This window comes from Heterocephalus glaber, unplaced genomic scaffold (genome assembly GCF_053883595.1).
Source record: "Heterocephalus glaber isolate CG9 unplaced genomic scaffold, H.glaber_assembly_v1.0 deba00001594, whole genome shotgun sequence".
Taxonomy (NCBI): domain Eukaryota; kingdom Metazoa; phylum Chordata; class Mammalia; order Rodentia; family Bathyergidae; genus Heterocephalus; species Heterocephalus glaber.
In genome coordinates this window covers 10576725-10603360 of record NW_028258369.1, presented here as the reverse complement: position 1 = coordinate 10603360, position 26636 = coordinate 10576725, and the positions used below count along the sequence as shown (strand labels likewise).

Below are 26636 nucleotides of genomic sequence, written 5' to 3'. Positions count from 1 at the left end.
TCACATTTAGTCCTGCTCCACGAATTGATTTTTTTTTGTCTTTTTTTTTTTTTGGTACTGGGGATCGAACTTGGGTCCTTGCACTTGCGCAGCAGGCGGCAAAACCACTGAGCTAAATCCCCAGCCCTGCTCCATGAATTGAATGAAAATACACATTATGCTGCCATCTTGAGCCTTGCTTGACCCACATGGAGGAATCTAGAAAGACAATCAGCCTGCCCCCTTCAGAAACAGGGCCCAGGACTGTGAGGGCCCAGTGATTGGTTGGCCATGAAAAGCGGGCCCTGGGCTCTCCCCCCATCCCCAGGAGGAGGTAGCTGAATCCCACCACTGGAATACTGGACTTCGTACCTGGGTCTGCCTCGAAGGCCTTTCCTGCAAGAGCCTTTGTGTGCTTACAGAGCAAGCTGTAGGGCTCTCCCTGTGCCTACCTGGGTGGCTGAATCAGGGCTGAGACTTGCTTTTACTGTCAAATACCCCTGGTCATGCTACTATGGAAAATGACACATTAAGGCCCCACCTACGATTTCCCAAAAGAACTCAACAGTTCTTCAAGCCCAAACCAGTGTAGGTCAGTTAACAAAAAAATCATTTCCTAGCATTTTGAGAACATGTTTAAGGCTCTGTGAGTATATGCCAGACCTGTTTACATTCCCCAGAGTGGAGACCTCCTGGGACAAGGTCACCAGCTGGGCTGCTGCTCCCTGTGGAGATAGCTATCTGAACAGCGGCAAGCCCCTGGGGAAACAAGCAATCCCACTGAAGCCCTCAGGTTTTTAATGGCAAGAGAGCACGGGGTGTCCAAAGAGTGACCAATTTATTCCTCCCAGAATCTCCACGGTGCCTCAACAGTAGAATCGATCAAAAGCTCAAAAACAAAAAAGGCCCACTTTTATTTTCTTGCGGGGAGAGGTAACCAACCCCATCTTCTATTTTCTTCCTCCCAAGGGGACAGACTTGCCTGTCATTTCCTGTTCTCATCCCACTGCTTCCTCATTCCTCGCTCACTGGTCGGCCCAGCTGTGACCAGTCATCCTGACTCTTCCCTACCCTTCAATTGATGCCCAGCTCCAGCAGCCCCAGGCGGGTGGAGTTGCATAAGTCCCAGCTGCATGATCAAAACTCCAGGATGGCCATGCAGAGAAGCAAGATCTGACAAACTTCGTAGCCCACAAGTCTAAGAGAAACATCCTCATCAACTTCCTGAAACGCTCAAAATTGGAAGCTGTCCTCCACACAGGCTGCTACCAAAGTGACTGCCCATTTGGCCCTACGTAATATGAAGATCTAGAAAAATAAAGTCGCTGGTATGGGACTAAAACACTCCTGAAGATGCCCATACCCAAATCCTAGGAACCTGTGAAGACCTGGCAATGGGGAATTAAGGTTGCAGATGGAATTAAGATTGCTAATCAGCTGACCTTAAAACAGGGAGATTAGTCTGGATTGTCCAAGAGGACCCAACGTAAGCACCAGAGTCCTCAGAAGGAGAGGGACACTCAAAGAGCAGGCAAGAGTAATGAGATGTGAGAAGGACTAGACCTGCTTTGAAGATGGAGCCAAGGAATGTGAACAGTCTCTAGAAACTGGACAAAAAGAGGGAACAAGATCTTCCCTAGAGTTTCCAGAAAGAACTACAGCCCTATTGAGCCCCTGATATTAGCCCAGTGAAACCCACATCAGATTCTGACCTATGAAACAGAGAGACAATAAACCTGCATTGTTTTAAACCACTCATTTTGTGGTAAGCTGTTAGGGGAGCAACAGGAAATGCATACACCTGGTTATCAAATGCTGCAGTGGCTTATTTCAGGTCTAATGAATAAGTGATTCTTACTTAAGTAAAACTATCTATGCAAAATCAACAGCACTTTCAGGTTGCATCCCCTGAAGACCCGGCTCCCTGCCACTAGCTGCTATGGGCCACCATTGCCTTAGCACTTACCCCCAAAGAAACCAGCATCTAATGACTGAAAACACATACGGTTTTGTGTCACAGGACAAGTTCTAAATAGAACACTTTGCCTGTGCCATTTTTATGAGGTATCTGCTTGACACAGATCTTTAAAAAGAAAACCCACTCAGCGCTATTTCTGTAATGAAAGGTGGGCAAGAATGGGGATAGTAAAATGAGATTATTACTTACAAAATGAGCAATGGAAGGTAAGCCTATTCTTACTTATTATTTAATGCACCAATTTGCAACTAAGTATGGTGATGTCAATTTCCATTTCAGACCACCCAAAGCTCACGGTGCGTGGGTCTGAGCCTCAGTGTTGTTCATCAATGCCCTCAAAGTTATTTTATGCAATCGGTTTTGCTGGCTATTTATTTGACTCATGCCATAAACTCACAAAGAGCCAGAATCTATACTTCTCAACATATTTTTCTTGTGGTGAATACCCTAAATCCACAGTGAAACAGAATCCTCCTTAAATAGAGAGTGGGGGTGGGAAAGGGGGCCATGTGGAGGTCAGCACTCTTATTGCAATTGATTTGGATTCTTCTTCCAACTAGCTGAGATTTCAGTGTCCAACTGACAAAGGTCTCGATCAGCTAGTTAGGGAGAACAACAGCTGGCCTAAAAGTAGAGAGTGATGATTTCTAATGCCAGAACAGTGGGGCCATTTAAACTACTTTTAGTAAGTCTTGGTTACCTATGAATTGGCATTTAGCTTCTATAATTCTACAGCATGAGAACATTTGACGATTTAACCCCCTGTGATCCATGGGGAGGTCTCCAAATCAGTGTACACACACCAAACAAAGCAGACGGTGGACACCCCAGTCAGCCCAACAGGCTTCCAAAGGGGCCTGCCATCATGCTGCAGTGTCTTAGCCATTAGTGGTGGTTCAAATATTAAGCCAGATGATGAAGGAATTTCCACTACCAATTTATGATATGGAAGACTTTATGTTTTGACAGGAGGATATTTCCTATTGCTCCCTAGAGAAAGAAAAAGAATCTTGAAGGAAACACCAGGGACTGGTTCAGGATAAAGTTAAAGTACAGCAAGAGGTAAAAATAAGAAAAACATCTCTAGTGGAGTGTACAAGGGACCAGCCGGTGACACTTCTCTAAAATGCAGGATGAGAGCTCTGCAGAAATAAGCTCTTTAGCTCCTTTCTCTCAAACCTACTGTGCACAAACCAGGGCACACAAACATGCCTCCTTACATACCCAGGAGGAAGTGTGGCAAGCTGACCACAACTAAGATAGATAAAGGAGATTTCTTCTGTGGTAGAGCCACGGCAGGAAAACCAGAGCGGAGACAGAAAACTAAGCTCCCCCATCAGCTGCCCCAACAAGAGAGTCAATGCTTTACAGGAGGTCAATCACTAACTGGTCTTTTCTTTACAAGGTCAACACAAAAGAAATTTCTGTTAATAATCAAGGGCCACAGGACGATTCTCCTACATAGAGGACAAGAGGTCTAGGCACAAATGCAATTGTGTTGCCAAAATTCTCCTCTGGACGGTATCACTAATCATTTTACCTGTTTCTCTTAGGTCTTTCAAAAAGACTTCCAAACATGTACGCATGCCTCACAACAACAACAGACCATGTGCCATGAGCATTTGAGCAGAACTGAATAAGGGATACCATTAAATACTGACTTCTGGCCTGGTTTGTGGAAATGAGACTCTAGTGTTAGATTCATGTTATTTTCACTCACTCGACAACTATTATTCTTTTGCTGCCCATTCCAGGTGGGACAGTGTGCCAGGTGCAGGTATACTCACATAGAGGAAAAAAAGCCATGGTCTCTGCCTGGGCACTGGCAGAACTAATGTTCACAGAGCAGTACTCTGAGGGTCCTTGCAGTCCATGGTGGGGCTGCTCCAACTAACACAGACCTTCTCCTCCAGTGGTGACCCCTCTTCTGTGCTTCTGGAACCATATGAGTTAGGGGTGCAGAGGGAAGGAGGAGGAGGCAATGGGAATGATGTCTGGCTGTGACAAATCCAATAGTCTTCCATTTTCTGGCAGTTCACATAAAGCAAATGTAAATAAGGTGTCTCATTATCCCCCTCACAAATAAATAACTCATCCCCTGTGCATAACTATTAAACCTTAGGAAAGCAAAGCTTCCCCTGCAGCTTGCATGAATTATTTGTCAAGCATGATAGTCTCTTTCACCTCTGAAGAGCAAAACTTTGTCAGCTCCAGGCTGAGAACCAATACTTCTCAAGACAGGGCCCAGGACAGCATGGAGGGAAAGGATTAAGCAAAGACTCAAGGAGCCCTGAGGCACCATGGGAAGGTGCCAAGGATGGTGCTGCTGGACCCGAATGAGTCCAGTTGGCCACTAGAGACTCCTAAATCATTGTCACAGAGAGTCTATTCTACCCCACATATAAAAAACGAGTGCACATGAATTTGATAAATTATTGATTTAGCTCACTATTATCAGAAGGAGGCAATTAAAGGCAGAAGAAAAAAATAAAGATTTCTAAATCAAATTGCCTCAAGGAGTATGGACCTGCAATTAACTCCTAAAGACTCCATCTCTCAATAATGCCACATTGGGGATCAGGGTTTCAACACATGAATCGGAGTCACACAAACATTCAGTCCATAACAGATGCTGAAAAAGTATGCTCACGGTCTCTCTCCCTCCCCCCATGCATGTGCATGCACACACACACACACACACACACACACACACACGAGCACACCCCCCGAAGGGCCTAAAGGTATTAAAAGGGGGGCATTAGATTAGTCTATCCACTATATGCACAAAATGTCTGATGAGGGCTCTGCACACACATGGGCGGCCTTGCCCTTGGTGTGCAAGTGTGGGTTTTTGCTGTTCTTACTTATTTGTAACACATTTGAGCCCCTACTAGGTGCCAGGATCTTAATACACACCATGTCATTTAATCACAGCAATGCCGGTTGCTTGTTAAATTCTCTGAGGAAACCGTGAGTAGAAGAGTAGTTGGAAATGCCCTTCACAAAAGGAAGGTGCCAAGCAAGACCTGTGGGTGAAAATGTCACTAGTGTAAAAGGATGCAGACCTCAAAAATGCAATTTGCAGGACTGGGGGTTTAGCTCAGTGGTTCCATCGCCTGCACAAGGTCCCAAGTTCAATCCCCAGTACCAAAAAAAAAAAAAAAAATGCAATTTGCTCTTGGGATTATTTAGACATTTAAACCTGAGAATCACAAAGTATCAGAAAACAAAGTCTTATCTTCAGCAAGTTCTCCAGCTCTGACAACCTAACTTTTAACACATATCCACAGCCATAAAATCACAAATGTGTAGTCATATGACATAGCAGAGACTGATAGGTCTCCAGTACCCACTTCCCCCTTCTTTTTAGCAATATAACCGCACCTCAGAGTAGACAGAGTGACCCCTACCCCATATGTCCACATCCTAATTCCTAGGACCTGTGAATATTTTATTTCACATGGCAAAGGGGACTTGGCAGGTTAAGGATCTTAGGATGGGGAGAATATCCTGGATGAACTGGGTGGACCCAATGTAATCACAGGGGTCTTTAATGACAGAAGAGAGAGAGAGGACAGCCAGAAAAGGAGATTCGATAAAGGAAGCAGAGGTCAGAGTGATGTGAAAAAAGGCTATGAACCAAGGAACACAAGTGGACTCTAGAAGATAGAAAACGTAATGAAAAGGATTGTCCCCCAGAAAGGACTTGGCACTACCAACCCATCTGGAACTTGTGACCCCCAGAGCTTTAAGATAAATTTGTGTTGTTTTAAGCCACTGAGTTTGTGGTAATTTGTTATAGCGACAATTGAAAGTGAATACTCCCTCACCCTGAGTGCTTCTGGGCACTTGGTTGCCCAGCTGGAGATACCATTTTCTCAGACTCCTCTGCAGCTGAGTGTGAGACTATAGCTATTTTCTTGCCATGGGACATAGCTGGAAGGGATGGTGAGCAGTTTCCTTAACAAAGGGAAGCTGCTGTGGACTGGAAGGTGAGCCTCATGTTAGGGAGCTACCATCAACAATTCCAACAATAGAGGAGGACCCAGGTCCCCGACAACCTTATAGGCCAAAGCCATTTAGCCATCCTCAAAAGTCCAATGATCAGCAAGCCATAGCGTGAGTAGGAAGCAGGTAGATGTGCTATATTGGGGTCTCTGAAGCAGCGATTTAGCCTACATCTGGGATACCATTTCTTTTGGGGAATGAGAGCAAGAGAAATGTTTATACTCTGGGAAAATATACTTTGAAAATCAATTAAGCATTCTCTTCTAAAGCTGAATATTCATATACTCTCTCCTTCCATGAATATATTATCTTCTTCACTCATTAGTTCGTTCATTTATCTGATGAGAACATATGCTGATTACAACCACTTTGAAAATCCAGCAACTTGAAACCCAGCAAAACTATTCCTTGTTATCCACCTTCAAAAAATATAGTTCATACATGTACCAGAGACATTTTCTAAAATGGTAATAGGAAGTCTGTTCTGGTAAGAAAAAAATGGAAACAATGCAAAAGTCCATTAGTGAGAGAAAAGACAAATACACAACCACATACAGTATTCAAATAATGGAATACCAGAGAGGAAAAACAAATGACTGCAAAATTAGAGGCAACAAGCAAATCACATCTGTGCAGTTTCAATCCGTTTTTTGTCATGTTTTATTGTTGAGTTTTTTTGTTTTGTTTTGTTTTGTTTTGTTTTGGTACTGGGGATTGAATCCAAGGCCTTAGCACTGAGCTATATCCCTAGAAGTTTTTTATTTTGAGACAGGGTCTCACTAAGTCACTAAGTTGTCCAAGCTGGACTCGAACTTTCGATCTCCTGCCCGAGCCTCCCTGAGTGCTGAGATTATAGGCATGCGCCACCACACCCAGGTCCAGTTTTATAAAACTGAAACCAAGCAAAACCTGACAATATGTTTTTAAGAGATACATATGGAAATGAAAAAACTATTTAAGAAAAGAAGGGAAAGGTGGGCGTGGTGGCACAAGCCCATAATCCCAGCTACTCAGGAAGGTAAGGTAAGACAGCAAGTTTGAGACTAGCCTGGGACATGTAGCAAGACCTTGTCTCAAAATAAAACATGAAAAAGGACTGGGAATGTACCTCAATGGGAGAGTGCTTGCCTAGCATGCATGAAGTCCCGGGTTTCGTTGCCAGTACCACAAAAGGGGGGTAATTTTTAAGAAGACTTCTGGGGCTTGTTTGCTCCAGGGCAAAGTGAGAGAGAGGATGGAGCTAACAGTTTTAGTTCTTACATCAAGGATTAGGTTCACAATTAGACATTTCATAATAATCCTTGATGTTATACACACAGTAGCATATCTTACAGCTTTCAGAACTATTTAGAATGTCTAGCAGCACATGAAAAGGCCTCTGAGAGAAGTGGATGAAGGAAAGATTCTCCCAGTGGTTTGAACAGAGAAAAGAAATGGGAGAACACAAAAGACTACACGGAAGCAGGTAGCGTGTGCTGTCACAGCTCCAAGCAACAACATTTCTGGAGCGTGCCATCGTGACTCCATCAGCGCTGGTTAGAATTTCAGTAGGTTAATTTACACTTAACTTGTGAATTCATTCCAGGGTTACACTTGTAAATGAGCTAAAAGCGAAAGGAGGTATGTCTATGTTAAATGCCTTATTTTCAAGTGCACTATTATTATATAGTTTAAGGCAATTAAAATGGAAGGAAATTCTGACACATGCTACTAAATGGATGAACCCTGCAGACATTATGCTTAGTGAAATAAGCTAGTCACAAAAAGACAAATACTGTGTGATTCTACCTATATGAAGTAGTTAATCAAATTCAGAGACCAGAAGCAGACCAGTAGCTGCCAGGGATTGGGAAGGAGCTTCAGTTGACAAAGATGCAAAATTTCTGAAGATGAATGGTGATGATGGTTGCCCAACAATGTGAATGTACTTAATGCCACTGAACTGCACACTTCAAAATGATTTGAGGGATACATTTTAATATATGTATATATAAATATATCTTACCACAATAAAAATAAATTTTAAAAAGCCAATAAACGTTTAAAAGAGTAAGGCAAAACATGGATTCTTGGGAAATACCTTCCTCAAGAGGGGAATTTTGGCATTATTCGTTTGAGAAAACCTATTGTGTTTTTCACTAAACCACCAGGGAGGAAGAAGTTCCAGAGGCTGACCAGACATTGTTATAGCTCAGAAATCTGTCTTCTAACCTGATGCATGCTCCTGAAATCTACACCTTCTTTCTGGATAAAGAGAACCTGTTCAAAGATCCTTTGGTTTCGCTGTTTGTTTCATTGTGTGGTTCCTGAAATGACCACACCACACTCTCCTCCTGTTCAGGAAATGGAAGTTAAGTAAAATTTATCACTCAGCAAAACTTCAGATATCTTTGAGTTCCTCCACTCATCAGATCTTTTCCCTCGTCAACACAGGACTTGAACCCATGTCTTGGTCAAATACGAAGTCACTTCAGAACACAGTTTTCTCTATCATTCTGGGAAATGAAGTTTCCTCAAGTTCAGGTCAGATGATGGAAATACAAGAAGGGAGGGAAGTGAGAAAGACAGAGAAGGCACCATAACCATGTGTGCCACCTTTCACTGTGCATCCCCGAATTTTATACCTGGATTCAGGACCAGGGTTAATCATCAATATGTATAAAATACATATGCATATACCCATAAGTACATAATAAAAAAACTTGAAAGAAATACACTAACATACAATGATAAGAGCTGTACTGAGGAACTGCAGGGGTGGTTGATTTAAATTCTCCTGCTCTCTACTTCTAAATTCTGTAATATGACTACTATATGTTTGTAACAACAAAGTTCTTTAATGTTACAGAATATTGGAGCTAGAATAAGAAATTGTCCTATAATCTACCTGTATCCTCAGTCCAGCAGGAAGCCCTCCACAGGGCCCTGAGAAGGCTTATAACCGCGGTCTCTCATTGGCAGGGAGCTGACCCCACCCAGGGCCACAGCTAGCTGTAGACTGTGGCAGTCTCCTCATCCTAGACCCCACTCCGGGATTCTTCCTGCCCTGTTCTTCATAGCAGAAGCCCGGCACATGGAGGCACAGGGTGCTTCCTCCCTAAAAAAGCTTCTTTTTCCCCAGGGGGACCACACTTCCTACATCCTTTTCTCTCATGGCCCTCTTCACCCTAGACTGTTCAGGACCAGTGATATTTTCATCTTAACTGAGCAAACTAGGTGGCAGTGACAGTTGAGAATCTGAGTCACAGGCCAATACTCTGGGGGTGCGTGTTTAAAGGAAGAAATGGAAGGGTATGAGAAGGAAGGGGATTGCAGAAGACACAAGAGACTGAGGAACAGGGAACTGGGGAGAAAGGGGGGTTCAAGGGAAAGAGCAGGGGTAGAGGGAGAAAGAGAGACACGAAGGGAAGAAGAATATTGGAGGTCAAAGGATGGGAGAGGGGAGAAGGCGGAGAGAAGTGGGCTGGGGAAGGGATGGAGAAGGCGGGGGGGGGCAGGAAAGGAGGGGGGAGGGAGGGGACGGGAAGAAGAGGGGCTTGCTAAGAAGAGGAGAGGGAACTGTGGAGGGAGAGATACGGGAGAGGAGTGGGGGAGAGAAGAGGGTACACAGGCGGGGTGGGAGGGGAAGGGTGAGGCACAGCAAGGGTGAGGGAGAGAGGGGAGCTAGAAAATAAAGAGAGGGGGGTGGGAGAGGGCAGAAGGTGACAGTGAGGCCAGAGACAGGAGACTGAGAGCCCCTAGCCCTTCCCTCAGCACGTCTGGGCCTCGGGTTAACCCACCAGGCAGTGGCTGTTTTTCACAATGTTCTCTTCTCTTCCTCCAGTTAACAACCCACAGGTTCCCTAAAAGAGCCAGGCAGTGTCACAACTGTACCCTTCCCCCACGGAGTGCTATCATTAACCCACCCAAGTGCCCCAAAAGGCACAGCCATGCCTTTTTAAGTGCCGCCCGCCGACTCAAAAGGAGAAACTGAGCTCAGTTACACAATACAGGCCCTCGAGGGTAAAAAATGACACCGTTACTCAGAAGCATGGCTACTCCTCCCTCTCAGGAGCCTCCCGGAAGGGACTGTGAGGGTGAAGTGAACATCTCAAGAGTTGCCCCACATCAATGACCCCTTTGCCTGGACAATGGGTACAGGCCCTCCCGGGACTCCAGCCATGGCCCACAAGCACGCCATCTCACCACGCACTGCTCCCCAGGTCAGGGCTTTTTTGAGGCCACAATGTACCCCGGCAGGAACACATGCTTGCCACTTGTCGGCCTTAAACAATGACATGAGGTCCAGAATGGGGCACTTCCATCCCCTTCCCCATGTGGACATCGGGCAGCCACGGCATATGGAGGTGGATGCTGACTCCACCGGGCTCAGGGATTTGGAACCAGGACCGACTCAAGTGCCTGGAACTGTGGTATGCTCAGTGAACAAGCTGCACAGAGAGAGTAGGGACAGAAGCAGGGAGGACAGATGGCCAAAAGGTATGCTAGGTTGCTGCCTATCCCCGATTCCAGGCTCTCCTCAGTGGCCAGCTCCCTCAGTGGGCACGCTGGGTTGCATAAGAGACCTCTGCACCCCTAACTAAACATCCCTTTTTCAGGTTAGCAAACTGCTTGACTTCCATCAATACCCAGCACCACCCCTTGCACACAGTATCAGAAGGGTACGACCTAGGCATAGAGTTCCAAAGCACATTATCAGGGGGAAGAAAATCACCAGTGAGACAGAAGGTCACTCATCCTCAACTAATCAAGAGGTTAAAAAAAGAAAGGAAAAGTAACAGAAATACCTATCTTCTGGGATATATATTGTGTTTTAGATCAAAAATGCCCCCCAAGGAGGCCAGGGGTATAGCTCAGTGGTGACACGCCTGCTTGGCAAGCACAAGGTCCCAAGTTCGATCCCCAGTAGCAGAAAAAAAAATGCCCTCCAAAACTTTCAAGTGCTCAGAGGTGGAGCTTTTCGAGGTGGTTGGATTACGGGGGTTGCTGTATTCATTGGTGGATTCATCTACTAGTGACTTCAGAGGCTGAGTGTGCTGCTGGGAAGTGAGGGCCTGGTCAGAGGAGGCGGGTCACTGGGGGTGTGACTTGGAGGGGTGCATCTCCCTCCCCAGCTCCTCCCTTCTCTCTCTGCTTCCTGACCACCATAATGTGAACAGCTTCCCTCCACTAGCCCCTGCCACCACACCCGTCCTGCCTCGGAACCAGCCAACTATGGACTGAAAACATGAGTTAATATAAACCTCCCCTCCTTTAAGTTGCAGGCGTCAGGTACTGTGTCCCAGCAATAAGGAGACTAAGACATGTATGAAAATCTCCTGAAGAAAAACCTGAGAAAATATTCACAGCCTATGGGGAGGGTGACTGCACAGATGGAGGCCAAGGAGAGGAAGGGTCTTTTACTGTAAATGGTTTTTGGTCTTTTGAATTTTGAATTATGTGGATACATAATCTCTTCCAAAAACTAGCTTTAGAACATAATTTTAAAATTTCTCAAGCAATCAGTGTGCAGTCATTATGCCCACCAAACAGATGAGCATAATGTGAACTGTCTCCCCCTTCCAAATTCTTTCTTCAATCGGTAACAATTCCTACCTACCCCACTCCCACCAACTACAACCCTCCAAACACCAGTTACAAGTACTTTCATCTGTTTTCTGATGGTCAAAGGCAGCAGTTAAGCTTAAAATCACCATCAATTAACAAACACTCTGCCCGACCTCCCTTAGGTATCCTAGATGGGCCCACTGAGAGAATCTGGATTAACACCTCTGATCCCCACATAATAATTTGCTAAATCTGGGCACCTCCAGTCCCAGCTACTCTAAGGTAGGAAGGTCACCTGAGTTGAGCCCAAGGGTTCAAGACCAGCCTTGGCAACATGGTGGGTGCCCTAGCTCAAAAGAAAAAAAATTACTGAGAACAAAGAGGGCTGGTGAAGTGGTTAAAAAATGACCTCCTTTTGTTCAACTGTAAGGAGGTTCTTTTTTGTTGTTGTTTGGTTGGTTTTGATGATCTAAACAGGAGAAAGGCAAAGCCCATTTATGAATCCTTTCAAGTCAAATGAATTGCATCTAGAACAGTGGTGGTGTACCTATGGCACCGATGCCACAGCTAGCTGTTATCATTGAAAGCTCTAGAAGGTTCACCATCACTGATGTAGAAGCCAACCCATAAAATGCTCAAGCAGGGGGCAGCTTCCAGAACAGTCTAGTGATGAAATGGGAGCTTCAGAAGAAGCTGGCCAAGAAGAAAAGCAAGAAAAGCCTTTCCAGTCCTCATTCAAAACAAGGTTCAAGCACCTCCACGTAGCTCCAGGCATGAAAAGAAAAACTAGTTGGAATAATTAGACAGAACACTAAGCTAATTAGATTTTTCACACAGGGAGGTGGCAGGTGATAGATAAAACTGGCATAGCCCCAGAGGATCAGACCTAGAACATGGTCCCAAGTCTTCTGAGTCTAGAACAGTCCAGAAAAATACAACCAAAGGTTGGTGTTTACATACTGACTGGGAAGAAGTTGAAGTTTAAGGAGACAGTAATTGACTGTACTAGCATGCTTAAGGACCTAAATTTGTTATGTAAAATGAGTAATTAATGCACACTGAAATATTTATACTACTTGATCCAAGATAGGAAGAAACAGCAGTAGGAATTGGATCACACTTCATCTTGCCATTCTGTTCCCCACACCTGGGGACAAACCGGCCTCTCACAGTAACCCTGTCACTTCCCTGGCCACCAGAAGGAAATAAGCAAAGGCCTTTTCTGGACTTTTCTTGCCAACTGAATACCGTTCAGTTAGAACAAGTATCATAGGAATTTTATTATTAGTGTTTTTTTTCATTCTAAGGCTAAATATAAGCACAGTTTATCACTAAGGTAAGATCTACCAGCTACAATTTGCTTTGAGCAGCCCCTAATGAAAGGTACAGAACTGCCTATGATCAAGTTGAAAACCCAAAATGTAAATAAGACAAATAATAGGAAATAGGGAGATAGATCTTTTGCAAAAGGGAAGGGGACAAAGAGATGAAGGAAAGAGGATGAAAAAAGAATTAAGATGTGTTATGCACAAGTCCCCACATGAAATGTAATCATAATGTACTGCAACCCATACTATCTAATAAAAATTGGAAGAAAAAAAAAGAAAAGAAAACCAAGCGCTCATAATCGACCAGAGAACCTTTGTCAGCTGAAGGGATTTCAGGAAACAAATGTGGACCGCCATCAAGCCTATGTGTGTGAATGTGAGCCATCAGTGCGGCACTGCATTGTTTTCTCCCATGATTCAAACATTTGTAATGAGTCCCAGTTATTGCCAAGGAAATTACCCAAGCACTAATGTACAAATGCTTCAGGATATAAAAGTAAATCCAGAACACCCCCACAAGAGGAATGGTACGTAACAAGGGAAGGTGCCTAGAAAACAAGCAAAAATGAAGTGCGTCCCAGAGGAAACATGGGCCGAAAACATTGCAGAAACAGAGCCAAGCCTTCTCTTCCTCTGTATTACTTTGGAATCGTAATTGGGATGAGTTTTCTCCAATTCAGCTGGCAGGTCCTGGAGCCCCAGGGGACAAGGTTCTGAGCTTCACCTTAAAAACATACTAGGGAGGGGTGAGAACAAAAAGTCGTGGAACTAAATAGGACACTGTGAATATACGTAGCATCACTGAATTAGACACTTCAAATGGTTAAAATGGCAAACTTTGTTATATATAGCTTACCATAAATTTTAAAAATTAATAATAGATCAAAAACCACTGAACTGAATACTTTAAATGACTAATTGTACGGTATGCAAGTTATATCTCAATAAAGCTGTTTTTAAAAATGCACTAAAGTAAGAGGCTGGAGCAAGAGCCTCCCTGGGGAAGCAGGGCCCTGGCATTAACTGAACACCTAAAGCAGCTGGGAAAGGCTGGTCCCTCCATATAGGAAGGCAGTCAAGTCCCGCTTCTAGGGAACCATGTCGCTATGCCTCCCTGAGCCTCGGTCTCATTATGTGATGGCATGGGCCCTGACTTCAAAGGCCCCTTCCAGCACTTCAATTTCCAGGGGCTGGTGAGGAACAGGACTCATCACCTGTCACCTGACAGACACACACCCCACCAGGAAAGCAAATTCTAGAAGCCAAACATTGTGAGAAGCAAGTTTAGCGACATTGTGTGCCAAAGCCCTCACCTCCCTACAGGTTAATGACCCAGGTATTGACCGAAGAGGAGGCAACAGTTAAGACACTTTCTACTCAAAGAACAAAATAGTGAAAGTGCCTCCAAAGAGTCCTGCTCTCCAGTGACCTCTAGGGTCATTCACAAAATAAAGACTAGCGACAGAAGAAAACTATGTTCCAGAATGAAGTCTAATAATAAAGGAAACTGAGCTCCAACCGTCTGCGTTAATGAGCCTCCGAGGTGCCTCAGAACCGGCTTCCTCAATCTCAGCATGGCTGACATTTGATGCCAGACAACTCTTTGTTGGAGGGTGATCCTGTGCACCATAGGATGTTTAGCAGCATCCTTGGCCTCTGCTCAACAGATGCCAGGAGACTGACACCCACTTCAGCTGTGATAACCAAAAGTGTCCTCAGACATTCCCAAATGTTTTCCCAGGGGTGGGGGTCATCCCCAGTTGAGAACCACAGCCAGAGAGAATTTCCCATCTTAAAATTTGCAGTTCTTAGTTGAAGCTGTGTGACACAAGAGCTATTACCCTTCTCATCCACTGCAGCACAGACCACCATAAACTGTCAGCAAACAGACCTTGTCAACATGCTCTACCTAGGGGATTTTACAGTTTTACACACACTGCTGGCCACCTGTAGGCTCAGGAATTGCAAATAGTAACTGTACTTAGGTGAAAGGGTTACTGATTCATAACATATGGCACTTGGGGTGCACCGGGCAATGAGCCAGGGCAGTGGAGTCGGGGAGACCCAGTTGGAGATGAGCAGACTTCATGCAAGATGATGTGTGGTACTACAACCTTTGGAGCAGGCTTCACAAAATGAACAAGGGCTAATGTAGGCCACATAAAGGTCCGCAAAAATGTCCACATCCTAACTCCCAGAACCTGCATGTTCTCATACCTGGCAACAGGCACTCTGAAGATGTGGTTAAGTTAAGGCCCTTGAGAAGAGGAGAATATGCTGGGTTATCCAAGTGGGCTCAATGTAACACAACAATCCATACAAAAGGAAGGCAGGAGGGTCAGAGTTAGATGGAGACAAGGACAGAGGCAGAAGCTGAATGATGCCATCACAAGCCAAGGAAAAGTAGGCAGCCTTTGGAAACTGGACAAGGCAAGGAAATGGAATCTTCCAGAAGAATGCAGCTCTGCCCACACCTATTGATATTGACTCACTGAAGCCCATTTTGAACTTCTGACTTCCAGAACTGTAAGATTACACCACATTTCCATTGGTTCAAATCAACAGTTTTGTTCTAATTTGTTACAGCAGCAATAGAAACTAATACAGGAAAAGTACAATGAAGAGAAAATTGATATCCATTCCCCATGGAGGGAATACTACATGACCGAAGGCTCAGGCCTGAACAAGCAGGGAATGGGAAAAGCAAGATTGGCCACCAACCTTCAGGAAGGCTTCGCTAAGGTATTCAAGCTCTACTACATTTGCAGAAAGTTAGGCACTTGGGCTCCATTCCAGAAAAATTGGGAATTTGACAATAGATTGGAAGGGGCTGAGAGAAGGTAGAGGGAAAGGAACCAGGGACAAGGCAAACATTGGAGCTCCTGTGGAAGTGGCAGGAAAGACAGCAATACCCACAAGGAGATGGAAGGTAAAAAACACAGGGCAGGAATTATGGAAGAGAAATGCTGGGCTCAGTTTGCTAAGTGTTCAGTTTGAGGTGTCTAAGACACACATGAGCTAGGAGATTATAAATAATAGTCAACTCAACCAATATTAATTTGAGGCGTACCATGTGCCGGGCAAAGAACACAATGACCAAACAGACCAAGTTCCTACCTTCATGGTGATTACAGCTGAGCAAGTCCTGAGCTAGGGACAGAGACCAGGGCTGGGGAGGGGGACTCAGTCATTATCAATAGGGAACCCCTGAATGGGCAATGTGCTTGAGCTCCCTCAAGGGCATGAAAGAAAGAGAAAGAGAGGGAGAAAGAGAGGGAGAGGGAGAGGGACAGGGAGAGGGAGAGGGGGAGGGGAAGGAGATAGGGAGGGGGAGGGAAGCAGCAGGGGAAATTGGGAGTAAATAGGACATCTCAGGAGCCAAGACAAGAGTTCCACTCTTCACAGTCTCAAAGGCCAGTTAAGTTGAAGATGCTGAGGACTATCTCAGATCGTGTGCTTTGTGATTTGGAGATCAGTTGTTCATCAGTTACCTCAGCATAAAGTTTCTAGAACACAATTAAGGCAGTGCCAGAGGACAGAGGTCCTGGCAAGTGCTGTGCAGGTTCCATAGGGAAAGTGAGGGGGGGGGGGCTTTCTCAAGAAACAGAACACAGGGCCGGGGATTTAGCTCAGTGGTTCCACCGCCTGCCTTGCAAGCGCAAGGACCCGAGTTCGATCCCCAGTACCAAAAAAAAAAAAAAGAAAGAAAAGAAAAAGAAACAGAGCATTGAAGAGAAAAGAGAGGAAACAGAATAAATGGAAGGTATAACTTTAAGGTGATATCTTCGTCTGTTTGCTGTTGCTATTATAAAATACTGGAGACTGGGTAATTTATAAAGAATAGGAGCTTATTTGGCTCACATTTCTAGAGGCCGAGAAGTCCAAGAGCATGGTACCAGCATGGCAGAGGGCACCACATGGCGTGATAGAGGAAATATGCTTACTCGGGTCTCTTATAAAGCCACTAAAGCCATCATGGAGCCACCACCCTCATGGCCTCATCTAATCTTACTTACCTCCCAAAGCCCCATCTCTGAATACCATTAACACACGAAGCTGGGGGTTGTTTCCCACATGGAAACCTTTGGGGGATACATTCAAATTATAGTAAGTGGCTTTTTCCAGTACTAGAAATTGAACCCAGGGCCTTTACACTGAGCTACATCTCCAGTCCATTTTAGTTTTTTGTAATTTTTTTTTTGAGACTCATTAAATTGCTCAGGCTGGGCTCAAACTTGCAATCTTTCCTGCCTTAGCCTCCTAGAGTACTGGAATTACAGCCATGTCTGACTATACCCAGCTGGTGGCTTTATCATTATTAATTATAATTATATTAAATATATTGTATAATTCATATCATAATGGTATATTAAATATAATGATAACTAACAATTATTAATAAGCTTTAAAATCTAAATTTAAAACCAAAGGTGAATCTTCTCAAGAAAGAAGAAGGCAGTTGACTATGAATGCTCAATTATCCAGGAGAAACCAGGAAAGGCCAAGTTTGCTAAAGGCCAGTGTGACAGGCAGCATAGTGTTGCCTCCCCATATCCCAAAGGCCCATATCCTAATGCCCAGAACTTGTGAATCTGTTAGGTTATACGGCAAAGGTACACTAAGGATACTAAGGCTGCTAATCAGTTGAGAGAGGGAGATTATCCTGGATGTTCCAGGCGGGCCCAGTGTCAGCACAAGAGTCTTACACACGGAAGAGGGGCAGAAGAGTCAGCGTCATGGTTCAATATACGAAAATCAATTAATGTAATACACTATATCAATAGAGCCAAGGACAAAAACCATATGATTATCTCTATAGACACAGAAAAGGCATTTGACAAAATCCAACATGCATTTATGATAAAAACCCTACAAAACATTGGAATAGATGGTCTCTACCTCAAACTGATAGAAGCCATCTATGAAAAACCAACAGCCAATATCATACTAAATGGTCAAAAACTGAAATCCTTCACACTAAAATCAGGAACAAGACAAGGATGTCCACTATCACCACTCTTGTTCAATATAGTTCTGGAAACATTAGCCACAGCAATTAGACAAGAGAAAGAAATTAAAGGAATAAAGATATGTAATGAAGAAGTCAAATTGTCATTATTTGCAGATGACATGATACTCTATATAGAAGACCCCAAGAACTCCACCCAAAGTCTTCTAGACTTCATAACCAAATTCAGTCAAGTAGCTGGTTACAAGGTCAACACACAAAAATCAATAGCATTCCTCTACACCAATGACAGACTCACTGAGAGAGAAATAGGGTAAATAATTCCTTTCACAATAGCACCCAAAAAACTGAAATACCTAGGAATCATCCTAACGAAAGAAATCAAAGACCTCTTCTCTGAAAACTATGGCACTCTGAAAAGAGAGATTGAAGATGATATCAGAAAATGGACAGACATCCCCTGCTCCTGGGTAGGAAGGATTAACACAGTGAAAATGGCCATACTTCTAAAACTGCTATATAGATTTCATGCAATTCCAATTGAGATCCCAGCAGCATACTTCATAGACCTTGAGAAAACAATCCAAAAATTCATTTGGAGCAAGAAGAGACCCAGAATAGCAAAAGCAACTCTAGGGAACAGAGACATGGCAGGGGGTATCACAATCCCCAACCTGCAACTCTACTACAAAGCTACTGTGATAAAAACAGCATGGTACTGGCAAAGAAACAGACTTGAGGACCAGTGGAACAGATTAGAAGATGAAGAAACAACGCCAGACACACTCACCCATCTCATCTTCGACAAAGGAGCCAAACGCCCTCACTGGAGGAAAGATAGCCTCTTTAATAAATGCGGCTGGAAAAATTGGGCTTCAACTTGCCAAAGATTAAAACTAGACCTATATCTCTCACCATGCACTAAACTAAAATCAAAACGGATTAAAGATCTAAATATTAAAAGAGAAACCCTGAGCCAGTTGGAACAGAGGTTAGGTAGAACCCTTGAAGACATCGGTGGAGGAAAAGATTTTATGAACAAAACCTCAGTTGCCCGTGAACTAGCACAAACAATCAACAAATGGGATCTCTTCTTATTAAAAGGCTTCTGCACAGCAAGAGAAACCACCAGCAGTGTGAAGAGACAACCCACAATGTGGGAAAAAATCTTCACCTGCTCTTCCTCAGACAAAGGTCTACTATCTCGAATCTATAAAGAACTTAAAAAGATCAGACCTCCCAAATTTAAAGACCCAATCCAAAAATGGGCAGCTGAAATGAACAGACATTTCTCAGACAAAGAAGTAGAAATAGCAAATAAATACATGAAAAAATGTTCAACATCACTGGTCATTCGAGAGATGCAAATGAAAACAACGCTGAGATTCCACTTCACTCCAGAAAGAATGGCTGCTATCCTGAAATCAACCAATAACAAATGCTGGTGGGGCTGTGGGGAAAGAGGAACCCTGCTCCACTGCTGGTGGGAGTGTAGACTGGTGCAAGCACTGTGGAAATCAGTATGGAGATACCTCAAAGAACTAGGACTTGAAGTCTCATTTGACCCCACTATTCCACTGCTGGGGATCTTCCCCAAAGAATTAAAAGAATCATACCACAGTGATATATGTGCACCCATGTTCATAGCAGCGCAGTTTGTAATAGCTAAAACTTGGAAACAGCCCAAATGTCCATCGACTGGAGACTGGATAAAGAAAATGTGGTTTTTTTAATAAAATGGAGTACTACTCAGCCATAAAATATGAGAAATTAGAGACATTTATAGCTAAGTAGATGCACATTGAGGCCATACTATTAAGTGAAATAAATAGGACACACATGTATAAATACTGAATAGTTTCTCTGGTGTGAGAAACTGAAAGTGTAAATAAGGACGAAATGTATAATAGGTAATGTGAAATAGGAAGAAAAGGGGCAAAGGGGAAGGAAGTGGGAGGGCTAGGGGAAAGGATAGAAGGGAATGGGATTAATATGAGAAAATGGAAAAATAGGAACAAAATCTTTGTAAATAGGGAGGACTGGAGGGGTTGAAGGGAGGGCTGGGCAAGGGTGAAAAATAAGAACCACGAGAGACTATGTAAAGGTGCAAATTTCCAATGATGAATGTCATTATATTGTATACCTAAAATGTACCAATGATTAGAATGAATAATGGATAATGTAAAATAGGAAGAAAAGGTCCAAAGGGGTAGGGGTAGTGGGAGGGGCAGGGAAAAGGAAAGAAGGGAAAGGAAAAATGATGAGAAATGGAAAAAAATGGAAATAAAGTCTTTGTAAATAGGGAAGGGTGGAGGGCGTGAAGGGAGGGCTAGGAATGGGGAAAAACTAAGAACCAAGATGCATTATATAAAGGTACAATTCTCAATGAGCAAAAAAAAAAAAAAAGTCAGTGTCAGAGTGACATGTGAGAGGGATCTGACCATCCATTGCTGACTTTAAATTTGGAGGAAGAGCCAGGAGTTTAGCTCAGTGGTTTTGGCACCTGCCTTGCAAGTGCAAGGTCCCAAGTTCGATCCCTGGTACAAAAATAAATAAATAAATAAATAAAATTGGAGGAAGAGGCCAGGAGCCAAGGAATGCAAGCCCACTTTGAAAGCTGGAAAAAGCAAGGAAAGAAATCCTGAGTCTCCTGAAGGAATGCAGCCCTGCTGACATTTTGATTTTAGCTCAGTGATAGATTATAAACTTGTGATGTCTCAAGCAACTAAGTTTGGAGTAGTTTGCTGAAGCAGCAGTTAGAAACTAATCCCTAGGGCACCAACTCATTCCTCTGGAAATTGCTAAATAAACGAAAAGAATCATCAAAAACAACAGCAACATTGGACCGTGGATTTAGCTCAGTGGTTTCACTGCCTGCCGCGCAAGTGCAAGGACCCAAGTTCGATCCCCGGTACCAAAAAAAAAAAAAACCCCAGCAACAAAGAAACAAATACAGCTTCCAGGTATAGAAAACCATGAATATCAAACATCCTAATAATGCTAATGATATATTTTAAAGTTTCTTTCAAAAAGGATGGGGAGAAAAGAAAGATGATCGGAGGACCTGTGGGATACTCCGATAAAAGTCCAAGTGACTAAAACTCAGAGGAACTGACTAATGCCCAGGTGTTGGAGGCCTGGCTTGGACTGCATTCATGAAAGAATTAACACTGTAGTGCCTTAATAATTCCATAAAAGGTTTGTTTTGAACTAAGACCACATTCTTCTCCTTTTCTAAGGTTACAGTCACATACAACAGCATCTTGTTTATGAACAGGGTGCCCTGTGTACCCCAGTAAGCCACAAGTGCTCACCTTCTAGGTGAGGAGGTTCTATGCTTAACTGTGCATCAGAACCACCTGAAGGTGACAGGTCTGACCCCCACCTGCCCCCCACCCCCACCGAGTTTCTGAGCTCTGAGAACAATCACAGCCCCTTCTTACATCCTGCCCCCCAGCCCAGGAACAATGCCTACTCTGCTAGGACCTGGCATGCCCGGCCCCACCTGCTGGGTCACAGCACCCATTGCTGTAGCCACACCCTCAGCCATTCTCATGGCCCCCCACACACCTAAGCCCATCCCACTCACCCCCCTACCCTATCCATAAAAGACCCAGCTCAATAAACTGGACTCAGAATCTCCTTTGGAGTTATTCCAGGAGGTCCTGCCCAGAATCCCCAAATGCAGGCTCGCTGTGTTCTTTACTGGATTGTCACTATTTACCCAATGGAGGTCTTATTAAAAATGCAGATTGCTGGGCCCCTCCCCTAGAGTTCCTAATTAATGCTGGGATGGGGCCAGAGACTTTGTATCTCTAAAGGGATACCAGGGGACCATACTCTGAGAACTACTGTATTAGGGACTCTCCTTCTCTAACACCAAAAGGATTCCAGTATTTTTCTCTGTTGTATCTTTCCCACGGAGAGCCTGACTTCTTAGTTCTCAGCAGTTTCCTTTGTGGTATTCTGTATCTCTTCCCGTGGTATAGCTTTTCAGTTGTCCATTTGCCTAACACTGAACAAAAGTCTACTTTGGCTGATAATGAGTAACCACAGAACATACCTAGAAAGCCAGTATCCTCACTCATGAGTTTGTATTTGCTGGCCTATCTCATCTCTTAGTTAACTCAGAGGAGGAGGAAAGTGGTCCTGCTGTCCAGGAGCTGGCCCAGCCTGGCCTAACACAAACAATTCCTCAGAACACCAATATTAGGTAAGACCACTCTGTGACTAGGCTGGGACAAAACACAGACAAAGCCATGCCATCCATAATCACGTTTGAAAATAGACAAAACATGAGCCTTGTCCAAACCACAAGTGTAACCAGACATCCCCATTCCTGGCTAATACAAGTAACTGCTGCTAAAGCTGGGCATTGTGATACATACCTGTAATCCCAGCACTTAGGAGGCTGAGGCAGGAGGATCGCTGTGAGTTCAAGGCCAGCCTGGACTACACAGTGAGACCCTGTCTCAAAAAACAAAACAAAACAAAAGTGTGTGCGTGTGTGTGTGTGTGTGTATTGCTGTTTCTCTACCAACCCCAGCTTTACCCTGGCTCCAATTTTCCCCACTTCCAGAGAATATTTGTTAAAGAAACCCAATCAGAGAAGTACCCCTAGAAGCAGCTAATCCATAGCAACACCTGACTCTCAGAAGCACTCCCCAGGGCCCCCCCCCCGCCTGACACAGGTGCACATCCTGAGTCAGCCTTTCTCACACCCTCTTGCTGAGATATCTCCAGTCTCCATGGCATCTATTCTTCCTGCAAGGAAAAGAAAACTCAGCTTGTTGAACTCCAGGTATTCCCTTGATAAACCCCAGGGGAGGAGGGTGGCTGGAGGGCAGTGATAACTCACATTCAACCTTCAGATTTCTACCCAAACACGATCTCTTCAAAGACACCCTCCTTCCTGCTCTCCAGCCTATATCAGATTCACCTTCTTTGCTCCTCTTTCATGAGAACTGTCACAGCTTTTAGTTACACACTGCCATGACCATTTGTTATGGTTCAGATGTAAAATGTCCCCCCAAATGTCTCATGTATTTGGAAGGTGACTGGATCGTGGGGGTGCTGTCCTCATCAGCAGATTCATCCAATGATGAGTTCAGCACTTAGCTGAATGTCCTGTTGGAGGGTGGGGCCTGGTTGGAGGAGGGTTACTGGGGACAAGACCTGGAAGGGTGTATTCTTGTCCCTCCTCCCTTCACTCTCTGCTTCCTGGCTGCCATGGGTTGAACACCTTCATGTCTGCCAAGCCGCCCTGCCATTCTGTTTCTGCTTTAGACCAGCCAAGCACGGACTGAAACCATTAGCCACAATCAACCTCCTCTCCTTTACATTGCGGGTATTGGGGATTTTGGCCCAGTGACAAGGAAAGTGACTAGTACTCCACTGCATTCAAGCCTTCCACTAGAGTGAAAAGTCCAAGCTGGCAGGTCTGTGTGTGTTGTGTATCTGTTCCTAGCACAAAGAAGGAGGTCAATACTGGATGGATAGATAGATAAATGCACAATCACTGACCACTGTGCGCAACATACTTGAAAGCAATTATACATACAGGAATTAATGAAGGAATGTCAGTAATGCAAAAAGTACTCGAGTGATTAGAGAAGAAACCACCGAGGTCTGTGCAAGCAAGATGACAGCAAGGTTTTGCTTATGCCATGATGAATACAAGAGTGTAAAGGCCGTGCACAATCAGGACGGGAGCCTTTTCTCCATTTCTAACTCAAGACTTGTTTGTGGAGGCCAACACATTACATTCATTTTAGCTTTAGTTTAGCATAATCAGGCCCTCTACGACTGATATAATACACAATACACTGCTAAAAAAAATCCAAACTTTGCTGTTACTCTGAATTCTTTAAACAGAAGTCATTTGCTATGCTTGCAAACCCTTCATTACGCCCAGATTGGGGTCATAATATTTGTACAATTGTAATTATAAGAGGCTTTCCCTGTGTCTGGCACTGTAACAAGTTCAGAGGGCACATTCTGATGGGTTTTTGTAAGAGGCCATTTTGCAACTAAGCAGCTTCATTTCAGGGTTAGAGACCCGATGCTTTTCAGTTATTTCTCAGATCAACAACTATATGGTACAGTTTTATTATGTTATCAACAAAAAATCTTTATCAGGCCAGGGAAGAGGATATGTGTATCAAACTGGTAAAATAGATAAATTTGCTAACCGGACAGACTCAGTGGAAGGGGGTGTGCCTCCACAGGAAGACATACAAATCCAACTGTTAAATACTTGCACTTCAGAACAAATTCACTGCTGAGGGTGTTTAGAAAAGAATAAGTGATCTTTACCCACAATCTACTAAAAGCATCTTCAATCCCACTATAAACATTACAATGAATTAAATGACAATCGCTTTAATCTTAGCACCTCTAAGCATTAAGTTCTGAAATAAATGAAAGGCAATTGCTGTCCCCTCCCTGTGGCACTGGTTACAATAAAAAGCTTCAAAGGACTACAAACTGCAGAAGCACTCTCCCATTTTCTTGGGGGATTCTAAAGAATGAAAACAGTTCAGATCTGAAGGATAAACAAGTCTTTCTTCTCAAAGGAGACGCAGTCCCCCTTCCCACTGAGATCCATAAAGCACAGGATACCCACAAGGGAGCAGACATTTGAATTTCACATCTTTTTGTGCGGAACTCTTCAGTGATCCACCTGAAATGAAAGGCGATCAAAATAGCATCTCCAGTTATCTCAGAAGAAAGCATATACTAAAGTTAATCTGTAAGGTTTAAAATACACACTTCTGTCAGTGAGCTAAATCATCTTTTCCGAGGCCAAAGGAAATAAGAGTGTAAGTTCATGGAGTAGAATTTCATATGGCCCATTCATTCATTCATTCATTCCTTCAATACAGATTTATTTAAGGCTTGCTCTGCACCAGGCACCAAAGAAAACAGTTCTGAGCAAAATGGTGCAACGCAGTGCTGTCCCTCTAGTCATACACACAGTTTCCAGTAGGGAACATAAATGATAAGCTCTAATATGAAATACTGCTATAAAAAAAAAGGAAAAAGTACCACGTGAGAAAGGGTAACAGGAACTAATTTAGACTGGGAGTGGTTCAGGGATCACACAAGAACGCTGTGGGAAAAAAAAAATGACACTCGGGCCAGGGATTTAGCTCAGTGGCACCTCGCCTGCCTCAAAAGCGCAAGGTCCTGAGTTCGATCCCTGGTACCAAAAAAAAAAAAGACATTTACGGTGAGAGGCCATCAGATCACCACCACTTTGGATATGGAAAACCATTTCAGCAAATGTCCACAAACAGGATTTGAACTTTTGCCTGTGAACAACTGACTGAGTGAAACCTCCCCTTCCAGTGCTTCTGTCTTCACGAGCATCTTATGACTGCCCATCACTTCTGACTGGTGTAGCTCAGCCCTATTACCTCAACACAGAAATGTCTCACTTTATTATGATTTATTACAATGTGCAGGCTTCCCGTGCGCGGCACAGAAACACCCCAAAATACTACAACAGAGGCTGCCTGTCAGCAAGAATATTAGGTGGGTAGACCAAATGTTTAATAGCCCAGGCAATCTCAAGTCCTTTTTCCACTAAAGTGCCAGCTCCTCTGAGCAGCAAGGTGGTTCCCCTACTACCTGGTCTATAGCAAATGGGACCCAGGGAGCCCAATACTAACTGCCTACTTGGAATATGTTTGCTCCTCCGTAAATCAAGGTCTGGATCACCATTTCCAGTTCCTCGACCCTGCAGACTTAGAGGAGACTGGGGGAAGTGGCCTTTGATCATCACGGAGCAGAGGGCTGGCCAGGCTGCAGGAAGACAAGCAGAGAGGGAGTCAGGGCCGGGAGCCGGAGGCGGGGGATGAGCGTCGGAGCTCGGGACCCCGGGACGGAGCACCAGGCCCAATACTGGGGCGTTTCCCACCCCCTTCACCCCCGTCAGTCCCCAGCAAAGGCAACCTAGCCTCCTGGAAACCCCGAGATTCCAGGTCCCCCAGAGGCAGGATCTGGCAGGCACCGTACGCCCCACGCAGGGCCAGAGCCCACCAGGTCCGTCTACCTCGGTCTGCAGCGCAGAAGAGGGTGCGCTGGGGCGAGAAAATGGCCAAAACCAAACTCTCTCCACCCACCCGAAAAGCCAACCACACCCCCTACAACCCTCAGCCCAAGCCGCCCGTGGCCAGCCCCCGCGATCCTCTGCCCAGGCCCCCGCGGATTCCCGTCGGCGCCGCGCGCGGGCTCGACAGGGACCTGGGCGCAAGTGGGAGTGAATGGGGGTGCACGAGGCAGGCGAGAGCGCCCACCCAGATGTCACCCGCCCTGGCCCCGCTCCGGGGCGCCCTTCCCATATCCGCGGTCCCGGAATGGGAGCGCCGCGCCGCCCCTACGCTGAGATGGGCGCCGGGACCCCAGGGGTCCCCCACTCACCCATTGGCGCCAAGCCGTGCCGGGCCACTGAGGCAGCGTGAAAGTTGATGGAGGCGGGCTTGGGGGTCGGGTCGCCGGGATCCGGGCGTGGGGGTCGGGGAGCGGGCGTCGGGGAGCGGCGGCGGCTGGGCCGGTTTCTTTCTCAGTAGCGGCGGCTGCGGCTCAGCGCTGCCCGCTGCTGCCTCTGCTGTTGCTGTTGCTGCTGCCCCAGGGCGACTCCTGCTGCTGCTGCTGCTGCTGCATCGCGGCCCGCTGCGCCCGGCTGCGCAGAGTTTCCTGCTCCCCGCGAGTGGAAATTACAAAAAAAAAAAGCGCCGCCCAGCCCAGCGCCGGGCAGCACGGCCCCGCCGCCCGCTCTCCCCTCCTCCTCGTCGCCGCCGCCGCCGCCGCCGCCGCGAAGCTC

General features: G+C 45.0%; 1 protein-coding gene across 11 annotated transcripts in view; it reads right to left on the bottom strand.

Moving 5' to 3' along the window:
• Sh3kbp1 (SH3 domain containing kinase binding protein 1) overlaps window positions 1-26636 on the bottom strand; it is a 369672-nt gene extending 343036 nt beyond the window's left edge. For 2 of the 11 annotated variants that reach the window (XM_087193653.1, XM_087193655.1), the window contains exons 1-2: window positions 26234-26627; window positions 25490-25615 (exon numbers count right to left, since the gene is read on the bottom strand). In XM_087193653.1, coding sequence (XP_087049779.1) covers window positions 25490-25615; window positions 26234-26237 — 130 coding nt within the window. In that variant the 5' untranslated portion in view covers window positions 26238-26627. Of the gene's footprint in view, window positions 1-25489; window positions 25616-26233 lie in introns of all 11 variants that reach the window. The other 9 variants (XM_021245328.2, XM_021245327.2, XR_015444104.1 and 6 more) reach the window with 8 other exon arrangements.